Below are 11,949 nucleotides of genomic sequence, written 5' to 3'. Positions count from 1 at the left end.
CCCGCAACGAGGAGCCGGGATACTCCTCTCGGCCGGGCCGCACCCCCCGCGGCAGGAAGGCACCCCCCGTGGGGTCGGACGCGGCGCGGGCAAGACCCACCGACACCTGATGCGTTGCAGGGCTCGGCGGGACAGCCGGCTGCGAGCGGCCAGGCGTCCCGGTTTCTGTCATAAGAAAGATCAATCAGAAAATGAGTGGAGAGGGCACGGCAGGGACACAGACAGGGCGTTTGGGCAACGCGGGGTTTTTTCGCTGTCCGCTGGTGGCTGAGGGGCGGCCGCCCCTCCGCACCTGCCGGTACCGCCGGAGCCGCCCCGCTGCGGGACAAAGCGGCGCTCCCGGGGATGCTGCGGGCTGCCCGGGGCTCGCCCCGCCGCGCCGGCTTATCTCGGCTCGGAAACCGGGAGGGAGAGGAGCCGCACGTTACACACGGGGAGGCAGAGCGAGGGGAGGAGCGTCAGGGCCGGGGCAAACGCATAAAACGAGCCCCAGGTGCTCGGCTGTCCCGACGAACGGGCGGCTATCGCGGAGTGAAAACTTCCCCCGCTCCCCGGTGCGGAGCAGCGCGGGGTGCGGGTCGAGCGCGGCGGCCCCGATGCCGCCCGGCGGGCCGGGGCCAGCCCCGGGGGCGCCCCCCGGTGACACCCCCCGGAGCCCCTGCCGCTTTCCCCCGGGCCGTGCCCGCAGGAGGAGCCGCGCTCTCCGCCCGAGGAGGATCGCTGTGAGCCTCCGTGCAGGCAGGTGATCTGTCTGCCATTTCTGGTTACCCTTCTTCCCACCTCCCCCGCCTTTCTTCCCCCCCGGCTGGACAACTCCCTCCTTTGGAGAACACGCCCAAGTAGCTGAAGAAGAGAGAAAGGGAGGAAAAAGAAAAAAAAAAAAAAAGAGAGGGAGATAGTTAACAGTGAACCTGGGGGGAGCGCCCGGAGCCGCCGGCGCTCAGGAGGATCCCGCAGCCCATACATTGCCAGCAATAAAGCGCTCCGTGTGACAGGCATACAAATCCGGGAGAGAGGGGCAGGCGGAGCGGAGCCCCGGGAGCGGGCCATGGTGAGTGGCCGCGGGGGCGGCGGGGGGCGCGGGGCGCTGCCCATCGCGGCCGCGCTGCCCTGACCCGCGGCGGCTCCGCACACACGGCCCCGCGGCAGCCGGCGGGCATCGTTTCGCATGTGGGGCTGAGACACGGCAAGCAAGGAATATGAACAGGAAAACAAGGCGCTGGATCTTCCACATCTTCCTGAGCCTGGGGATTGTGTATATCAAGATCGGGTAAGTAACTTTTTTTTTTTTTCGTTCTTTTATAACAATCGCGCTCTCTCTCGCTCTTAGCCTAACCTGCCCAGACCTGTTACTATTTAACTCGGGAAGTCTCAAAAAAAAATGATGGTAGTGATCACGATTATTTCTTAGAAGACAGGTAGAGCCCCCACACCTCTGAGCGACCCTCGGGGGCGCAGCCTCCGGCGGGGCGAGGCGGCGGCGGCCCCGGCGATGTGCGGAGCGGCGAGCGGTCGGGGGTGCCCCTGCGACCGGGGTGGGACCCGTGGGCCGCCCTGGAGCAACCGGCTCTTCTCCAGCCCGGCCGGCGCTCCCCGGCCGCCCCCGCCGCCACCTGCCGCCCGCAGCTCGGGGCCTCCGCGCCCGCACGGGAATCGCTCGGGGCCGCAGTCGGAGGAGCCGCCGCCGCCCGCACCGAACGGGCGGAGGGAGGGAGGGAGGCTGGCGGCTCCGGTCCCGCAGCATCCCTGGCCCGTCCCGTCCAGGTGCGCCTGGCTGCGGGGCGGGCGGCGCGGCCCGGGGGCTGTCCCCGTCCCCCCTCCCTGCATCCCTCCCCCCCTCCCACCGTTCAACGGGAGAGGGAAAACCCTCCCAGCCCGCTGCCTGTGCCCGGCCCGGGCACGCAACGCCGCTGCACGCATTTAAATCACGAACGAGGAAGTTGGGTCCCGTTTTGGCAGGAGCCCACGTGCTCCTTATCTCGGCTTTGGCTGCGGAGAGAGGGAAGCGACAGGGGAAAAGGCGGGTGTTCTCCGGGGACACCTGCCAAAGCCGGGCCCTGCAGTGCGGGGAGGCGGCGGGGGCTGCGTCCACCTCCGGGACCAGCCTCCCCACAGCCACCCCGGTGTCTTGTCGTTGCAGGGGCTTTTCCTCTGTGGTGGCCCTGGGAGCCAGCATCATCTGTAACAAGATCCCGGGTCTTGCCCCCCGGCAGCGGGCGATCTGCCAGAGCAGGCCCGACGCTATTATCGTCATCGGGGAAGGGTCCCAGATGGGCATCAACGAGTGCCAGTTCCAGTTTCGCAATGGGCGCTGGAACTGCTCTGCCCTGGGAGAGAGGACCGTCTTCGGGAAGGAGCTCAAAGTGGGTACGTGTCCTCTCCGCTCACTACTGCCCGGCTCCCACGCTGAAAGGGGGGTGCACAGGGAGTGTTGTGGTACGGCTGCTGGGGTTCACCTGGATTCTGTCCTGTTGTCACCAATATGACGGACACCTGTGGCCGGGCACCTGCCCTGGCCCTTGCTGTGGGTCATGAAAGCACCGCCACACGTGTTCGCTTCCACCACGGCATTTCACTGTCCTGCTCTCACAAATTGTTTCTCGACCGATTTTCCAGCCGTGTGCACAGGACAGCAGCCTCATTCATGTGCGGAAGGTGTTTGGTTCAGGGTAGTGGTCAGAGGCTGAATGCTGATGGGGTTAGAATTACACTTTTGGGGTGCAGGCACCTCAACAGTGATACTGACCTGACATTTGTACTTGTTGGGACTACGGTCCAGCAATCAGTCTCATTATAAGAGATTTCCACCACATAAAATAGTTACTCTATAGCAACTACGCTACTGCCCCCTCTCCCACCAGAAGGAACTGGTGTGTTCTGCCTGTTGATTGCACCAGTTTTTGTAAATGCCCTGAAATCTCAAACCAGAAGATCCCATTTCCAGCTTCTGCTTTTTTTCAGTTATTGCAACAGTACAAAGGTATCAAAATTCTTAACTAAAACAGCATTAATTACGTCAAGCCTGAGGAAACAGAGCTGAGGTTAAAACTCATACCCCTGTACTGCAAAACACACCATCATTGAGCTTATTCAGTGCTTGTTGATTTCATAGAACTTAAAATACAAAGAGTGAGGAAAAGTCTTTCCCAAAAACCAGGTATAACCATTTTTAGAGGCATCAATGAAAGCTTATCACTCACACTACGGCACTCTGCATCAAGAAATTGAAACTGGGATCTGCAGTTTCCAGCCTTGAGGTCTTAAAACCACGGAAAACCCATGAAATAATGTTTAGCGTGATAGAAAACATGGATGTTTGATGTGAAGAGGTGACTCGGGACAGAAGCTGGCAGAGCCCTGAGCAGCTGTGCCCTGGCTGCCAGCAAACTGGGAAACCCTGCGGTTAAACTGGGCTGGCTCCAGTTCACGTATCAATGGGCAGGACATGTCCCTAGTACCTCATTCCTCGCATTCCTATGAAATGTGGAGATACAGCCCTGCCACCCTGCTCTGGAACTCCCGAGAACGCCTGGCATTAACTGAACGTATATTTTGCCACATGTGTGCACACCAATATGTGTATTTTCCAAAACCTAGAGATATTTAAGGAAAGACCAGAAAGAGAACAAGACGACTAAATGTGAAAGCCCCGTGTGAGTTACTGACCTTTCAACACCTTTGATAATCAAACAGAGTGAGTCAAGTAGGGAATGTAAAAACCACCCCGCACGACATTGTGAAATATCAGAAAATGGACCATTTATTCAGATTAGCTCATTGTTTCTATTCCTTGAGCTGAGCTGTTCCTGTCAGTGATCCATGCAAATGTTTGCCACTTATGTCAGTGAAGAGTCCATTTGGACGGCTGACAGGTTTGGGCTCATTTAGTCTAAGAGTAACATTTCCCTAAACAGAAAATGTGAGAAGCATTTCTTCTTCACCAAGAAATCATAAAGCTGCCGAGTTATTGTGGTCTGTTGTATAAACATGCACTCAGTTCCTCCCCCCCCCCTCCCAAAATTGAATTATTTAGCTAGCGGGTTATATTTAGGTCCTTTTAAAGAAAGTCAATATTAAAGGAAGTAGACTTTGATCTGTCTTTGAGGTGATAACTCTTAATACATTCTATCTATCCATTACGAGGCTGGGACGGATAGGGCAAATTCATCGATGGTTTCGGAACATGCTCAAGTATTGAAAGGCATCCAAATTATAAAACTCATTTAAAGAATAAGCAAAAGCTTCAAATTTAAACAGGTTATACAACGACACTTGAAAACAAGTGTGGATAAAAATCCCCCAGGTTTGAAATCTGCAATGGTGAATTTTCCATGCGTGCAAGATGTGCACGGTGCTTCAGCCCCTAAAATGCCATGAAATATTATAATGTAACTGCTCCTGGTGGGGTTGTCTCCTTGCTCTTCCGCTTCCTCCCTATCAGCATGTATAGAAATCTAGAATATCTGACACAGCTCATCTTTCTACAGCTATAAGGAAAATTCATCTGTTCCCTACATTTCTCGCTCTTTCCCCTGAGATCTCTGTGTTGGGGTGTGCTCTATTCAGAGAAAGAGAGGCCAATATTTCACTCTCATTAAAAAAGGGTACAACCTACGTGCCATAAAGCCGTAAGTCAAATTTGGTGCCCAAAGAGAGGAGATCAGGCCTGTCTGCCCTGCCCTAAATAGGAAAAAGAGAGAGACGTGCCATGGAGAACAATATACCCTATAGGTATTTTAAGGTTCCTGTACACAAGAACAACCGAGGTTGCCAATAGGGCGAAGATATTGTAGATTTTGAGTTAGCAGCAACAGCTCCAGGTTCTCAGCCCTTTGACACAGCATGTATTACAAAATGCTACTCAAACAGCAATACATTAGAATAATACTTTTTATAGCATTCAAGGACTGACTATGTATCTCAGCCCATTGCATCCTCAAAGTTATGACCTTGGCTGTACGCGGGGCAGCTCTGCCTTGTGTTGCGGTACCGTCAGCGGGGACGGACGAGCTCGTGCCGCGTTACCAGAGGCTTTGCTCTGCCATGGTGTGACACTGAGGCACCTGCTCTGCGATTAGGACGTGACTTCAGTGACAGGGACAGGGCCGCCTGGCCCCGCGCTGCTGAATGCTGCGGCGAGCAAAGTCCAACATCCACTGGGGAGGATGCGCTTAAGTAACTCTTATGCTAATAGGATTTGCGTGCATTAGTCCATACAAATCAGCTCCCTTGGATACCACAGATTCTTGTGAACTATTCCCCAGCCCGGGATTTTGACGGCACACCAAGCTAAATCTCTTCAAAACCACATCTCCTTACTTTCACCTTTACTGGGTCATCTGTTTTATGAACGTTATGCAACTGTACCCAAATTGTTTAAATTCTCTTGTGGACACTGCAGGGTGACGCAGGAGACCCAAGTTTTCCCCGTGGCTCTGCCGTTCTGTGGCCGAGGGACCCTGAGCTTCCTCCTCTGAGCTTCTCTTTCCCCATTTTTAAAATGGCAACAGGGACACGAGCCTTGGTGACACTCTCTCAAGCCTGCAGAAGGAAAGCAACAACAAAACTTGCCTGTTCTAATCTGTCGCATGTGTGTCTCTGTATTTTAACAGAGTCACATACAATCTGTCTTCCAGCGCTAATTTAGTTGTAGAGTTATAGATAGCAACCGTTTAATCCGTGCTTCATACGGCGTATTTGTGATCACAGACTTGAGTTTCCAGCTCGTCATCAAATGCTTCCAACCAGTACACAGCATATACCCTCCATTTCTCATGTCCTTTTATCTAGTTTGTCCTTCAAAAGAGAGAATCTTCCCTACTGACACACTGTGGATCTCTTATCGTGACAGCTGGTGACAATAGTGCCAATAGCATCAAGAGAAATAACAGAGTAAAAGTGACACCAGTTTACTGCAGCTGAGGACTTGGTGCAGTTAAGACAGGACATGATAAAGTCGCAATCAAGATCAACACAAGGATTTTTTTTCTAGATAACTCTGTAGTCACCTTATTAATAATGTAAAGTCACAAAGAGAATTTTAAAATAACCGTGGAGATGACGCAATGCTGCAATTATGGACACTTTTAAAACCAAACGTATTTGTTTCAGTGGTCAGCGGTTCTGTTCCTGAACGCGGCCACAATCAAAACCAAGGTTTTAAAGCAACATAGGCCAAAAAGCTCCTGCCCACCTCTCTTCAGGTGAAACGTGGCTCTAGCGGCAACGGCTGAGCAACCAGAGATGCCTTTGGTAGGGCCTGAAAATCAGATTTGGGCTCTGATGGATCACAGCAAGAGCATTTCCGTGCCCATCCATGAAAAAAAAGGCGCTACAGCCTCATGGAAGCCGCCACGGAGCCTGCACGGGAGGGGACGGAGGGAACCGCCGAGGGCTGCGTGGTGGTCCCCGAACAGCGCTACGGAACAACGGCTTTCGGCCAAGTTTGCATCCTGCTCTTACTAAAATCCATCAGATGTTTGGTTTCCTTTACATTGAATAATGTTTCACTATAATCACGTTGATACCTCCATCCATGGGACGTGACTCATGTGAGTAAGGAAGGCTGAAATCGAAACAAGAACCCACACAGACAAACTGGGACTGAAGCTCCTGAGCGCAGCAGGTCAAGTCGGCCCCGCGGGGTGATGTGCACAGCGCTGGCCACCCGGGGATCGCTAGAAATACCTGTTAAAACAGAAGAGGCTGTTGGCTTTCCTTTGTACAACACACCGCCAGCTCTGCACTGCTCGCTGGACTGAATTTAGCAGCAATTTATTTTTCATATATTAAGAGAAACCCTTCTTTGCTTTCAACAGTGTAAAGAGGGGACATTCCTCCTCTTGCCTATTGAAACAAATGACAACTGTCCGACAAGCCCAACTCTGACAGCTTGTACAGCAGCAATCAGAACTGTCTCGTCTGTACGAGATCCAGCTCATTCTTCTACCTGGTCTGGTAGAGGTAAAAGAAAAACAATACTATGGTAAAACTTCATTTGTCACTGTGTTGAAGACAATCACTTTTGAAAACATTCCGGTACAGGTGTATTTAAGAAAGGTTTTTATCTTCAATAATCTTCTAGAGACTTCTGTTTTTAAGCAGCAGTGTAGCCTCTTGTGCCAGGTTTGAAAGTCTGATTCTTTGAATTACAAAATAACAGACTAAGTAACCAACCACAGGTAGATCATAATGCAAATGCTTGCTGTTTTTGTACTGCACGGAAGAAACCTGTGGGAAACCAGGTTCTAAGTGCTGCTGGGCTATTCAGTGTGGTCAAAATTTAGATTAGACTGATAAATACTCCGTTTTCTGACCCAGCAGTGTTACAAATCCATGAGATACACAGAAAAGAAATATTGTAATTAACAGGAGCCCTGCTATCTACTCAAACAGGCTCAGGATCTGCATTTCTGTGTTGCTTACAGCCCTTACACTCAGTTTTTAATGTCAGTGTCCTGCACGACAACAGTTACTTGAGAGACTGGGCTGAAACATGGCCTGAACACCAAAAACCCAGCACGTTGCTTTATGCCAAAAAGTCAATCTTTTCCAGCAGGGACTGTCACAGTGAGATAAAACATTGCCCCAAGGTCACTGCAGTTGGAATTCCCATCAGGAGGTTTTCATACCTGCCTTGGATGTGTCTTGTGAGTACATGTTCAGAGGCACAAAGAGACTGCGCCTGTTGGAAAGGCAGAAGCGCCGTCTCCATCGCGGGTCAGAACGCGGGTTTGGGAAGCAAGGTGGGGGGATCAGCGCCCTCTGAAAGGGGGAAACTGCTCTTTGAACCCCCAAATACTGGCTGTGATTTTGGTAATGCGCATGCCTTGACTAGTAACTTCATACATTTAAGAGGGTATTTTCAAAAATAGTCACTATACCTGGAGTGTTTCCCCTCCAACAATGTCATGTCTTGATGAAACTAACTGTAGCTCGTGAGAATGGGCAGTGACTACACCCCCAAAGTCTCAAAGTAGAGCAACTCTACTTATTTATCGGTACTAACCCTTGCAGAGAGCATGCTGCCGATTTATGGAGAGCTGTCACTTTCATTTCAAGTCCGTACGATATTTCAAAGCACCAAACCCTGCAAAACTTTGAACCATTACAGAAGGGGGGATAAAGTTAAGAGCGGGGCACTTCAGAGATTTTTTTAAGCTACCATTTAAATTAATCACACACGCTAGGTTAAAGAAGGATAAAAAGTGCAAGACCATATTCTACCGAGAAAGGAGGAGGCACAGCCCAAAGTAGGCAGAGGATGAGTTCTGTTCTTTGTTTTTCCAAGCTATGAGTTATGACCTCTATAGAGAGGTAGGAAGCAATGTTAGCTATGGCACATAATTGGCAAGGTGCGTTGTATTTTCCATCTTTATATTTTCACAATCATATTTCAGCTCATGTCTCTGCAGATAACTCCCCTTCTGACCTTTTGCCTTTAAATAGCTGAAAATACAACCCATGTTTTCCAGTGAGATAAATAGAAATTTGTCTTTTTTATTTCGCAGCTTAGTCAATTTACGAGGGGGCTGATAGGGCGGGCCAAAATATTTAGAACCACACTTAGATCCCTAGAGGTACCAAATGGTGGAGCACCCACCAACTTCTGCGAGTAAATCCGCTCCGGATCTCGCAGGCTTAGGTCCTGTTTCACGTGCAACATCAAGTCCTTGTGCTGCTTTTTAAAACTAAGTTCTCATTTCTCATCAGCTTTTTACAAACTGCTCAAATTGAAGATTAAACTTTAAAAGAATGAAGTTTGCTAAATTAAAAGCAGAACGTAGACTGCTCTTTGCAGCTGATACAGAGGCAGCTCAGCCAAAGCCCAGCCCCACAAACATTTATACGTGAGCAAAGATATGTGAGTGTTCGCAGGATTAACGCTCCGAGCTACGCGTGAGTTGTATATAATTACACTCAGCGTTAGGAGAGCCACCTGTGCCGGTAATATTTCTGTTTGTGATAATGTTAGTGCTTCCCTTGATGACACCTGACACTGCGGCGGGGGTTGGCTGTGCAGAGCTCCCCAAGTCAGCGCCACTTTGGGATTCTCATGCGAAGGGTCCCCGGGCAGAACTGCAGCGCTTGGGAGGGCGACTCGCGCCAGCAGAGCGGAGCTGCCGAAATCCTGGAAGCTGCGGGCGCCAAGCTGTCCGCTGTCCAAGCAAACCGAGCTGCACAATGCCGCAAACCTCACTGAAGTCCAGACAGAGCGGAGAGGAAAAGCCTCCGTGTTGACAGACATCGTGGAGTTCGGCTCTGGGGTGCGTTTTGCCTTTGCTGATTCCAGACAACAAGAACGCATCATTGGGGAGCTGAAACGACGGGTTACAGCTCTTGCACGCGTACAGCGAACTCTCCACCTTTCCCCACAACTTACGTGGTTCTCAGGCAGCCGTTGTTCTTGCTTCTACCGCTTCACTCATCACAAGCGGTTCTATGTGCACCATTGTGTGTCACTGGCTGGAAAAAGCTCCACAAAAACCTAAGTTGTCCCAGCATCTGCATCATGACTTGCACCGATCTTCCACAAAAATCGGCTGCTCTGTTAATTATATCAATTTTTTAATTATTTTTTCACTTTTTTCATTTTTTTAAATAACGTATTTAAGTCCGGTTGCAGTTTAAGAACGGATTCAGTGGGAACCGACTGCAAGAAGAGTTCATCCCTGGGTCTCCACCCAACGCTTCCAGCACATGGTTCAGAAGGTTGTTCAAGAGGCAGTTCAAGCAGCTCACACCAATAAGCGCATTTCAGACCTTCAAAAGGTCTTTTCTGATGCCACTGCTGAAAACATCCTTGTTCACTGTCTGATCTTTCCAGCCATCTAGAGACAGCAGTGACTGCAGATGAGGGTTTCCTGCACCCTTTGGGTTATACACAGGAGTGACACCTTTGATGTTACCATCAGCCTACTGACTACCCATTTTTGCTAGGAAATAAGTGTTTTGCTTATTCTGGTCATCAGCCAAAGTGTCTCCCATGGTTCGGTGTGTTGCTGCCAGTCCTGTTCCCTTTACTCGTTCCTCACCCTATATTTGGTACCCTATCTCCTGCATTATTAACTTTCTTCATCCTCCCAAACTAGAAGTGCCGTTCCCACCTATGAAGTATTTTGTGATGCTACAGTCTCAGCTTAAAGTAAATACGAGAGAGTCTTGGTATTGTGTTGATATCAAAGCCTGACCTTCTTCTAATGCTGGTCTTGAATTTTTTACTACTAAACTTACAGGAAAATAAGGCGCAGGTCTAAGTTGGCTGTCAGACGCACATAAAAAGTGCAGGCTGAGAAGTAAACGAGAAAGAAAATAAGGGAGGATCCTATAAGCTCATTTCCCAAATTGTTCGTCTTTGGGAATGCAGGGTGGTGAGGTTACACCTTGTAGTTTAGGCTGAGTTTGGAGCAGTAATTCCTTGGTCAGGCTGCGCTAGAACATCAGCAGAAGCCCAGAGCAAACCAACGAGGAGCAGCTGCCTGAGCTCCTTGATAAATCAGTGAGACCCTCCAGGCCTTCCAGCTGCCTGCAAAATCAGTGGAGGAGGAGTATTCGCTATTTAAAAGTGGCAGGAAAGCAGACGTGGTCATGTTACCCCATTTGGATACAAAAACCCCACTGGTTTGGTGTCACTGTCACAGAAGGGGCTCAAAACGAACGAGCTTCCCCCAGCCCGTACGCTGACGTTTCCATCAGCCAGACCAGGGTAACGAAGCTTCAACGAGTGAATAATTTCTGGAGAACAGGGATAGTTTGGCGCAGACACGACAAGCCTGTGTCACTTTATCAATACCGCACAAATGCCAAGGTGCTTCCTACCCGGATCGATTCCTCCAGACGCTTGGCTTTGTTTAACTTGTAATCTCCTAACTTTCAGTTTTAAAAAGCTGCTAAACCTTTCCCCCAAACAAGGCAAACTTATAAAACGACTTAATTTTTGTAATATATTTTATGATCGAGCTTGACATTGGACTGTGATTTTGCTTGTGCTAGTTTTATACTCTCGACATCACATTTTTCTCCCCTCTGAGAAGCAAAAGAGCTGCTTAGTCTTCACAATGTTGAGTGCATCGGATTAAAATGATCTCCCAGTGTTTTTCATTCCAGAAATTGAGAACAACTTGTGCTAGATCAGAAATCATCCAACCAAAGGAAACACAGAACAAGATGCAAATTTCAACTCAAAATATCTTTTTGATGATGCCCCATGAAACAGAAACCTGGAAATGGGGAATTCTTATTGCACGTTGTCCTGTTCATCAGTGCATTTTTCATGGTGTTGTACTGAAAACAGTGCGGATGCTGTTGAGTGGAAGCTGGAGGAGGGACCAGCAAGGCGCCCAGGCTGGTGCTGCTGGGTTCACTGGGACTCCCAATGCACCTAAAGCCTGGGATTTCTATCCTATATTCGGATTGTCACAAAAAGTTCTAGCAAGCCCCATCTGACTTTTCTTTTTTTACATAAGAGGAAACAAGAAATCCTTTGAGGAAGTCGGATACTTGTCTACAAGTTCCTTAACAAACACAGTGCACAGCAGTACCAATGGGAATATTGCCTACGCTAATAAAAGGGCACCCAATTGCATATTAACAGATTTTGAGTATGTCATCTTGCTTTCCATTTTACTTCCTTGCCATAAGGAAGCAAATATTTTTCATTAAAATAACCATTTAGTGACAAGTAAAGAAATCTAGATCGTATATGCGGAAGGGATGTAGCTGAGAACGAAGTGCTTGTAATATTTCTTTCCAAAGTGATTATTTTTTTGTGAAAGCCAATAAACAGCAGCAATGTGCTTGTTCCATGTATAATAAACTCTCGCCAGCAGCTGAGGTTTGCCAGGACTCAACTGGCGGGTGTTTGGAGGAGGGAAGCTGATCTTCCCATCTGCCCTCTCCTAATTAAGAGCTTCATTCTGCTCCTATTGATGCAAAGGTACATTTGGTCAT

At 49.4% G+C, this 11,949-nt stretch overlaps 1 protein-coding gene across 1 annotated transcript in view; it reads left to right on the top strand.

Moving 5' to 3' along the window:
- The first annotated feature begins 494 nt into the window (after positions 1–494).
- WNT7A (Wnt family member 7A) overlaps positions 495–11,949 on the top strand; it is a 41,293-nt gene continuing 29,838 nt past the window's right edge. The window contains exons 1-2 of the mRNA XM_065074900.1: positions 495–1,270; positions 2,141–2,367. Of these exons, the coding sequence (XP_064930972.1) occupies positions 1,200–1,270; positions 2,141–2,367 (298 nt within the window). The 5' untranslated portion in view covers positions 495–1,199. The remainder of the gene's footprint in view (positions 1,271–2,140; positions 2,368–11,949) is intronic.

The sequence above is a fragment of the Columba livia genome, chromosome 10 (genome assembly GCF_036013475.1).
Source record: "Columba livia isolate bColLiv1 breed racing homer chromosome 10, bColLiv1.pat.W.v2, whole genome shotgun sequence".
NCBI lineage: Eukaryota > Metazoa > Chordata > Aves > Columbiformes > Columbidae > Columba > Columba livia.
This window is presented reverse-complemented; position numbering and strand designations above follow the sequence as displayed.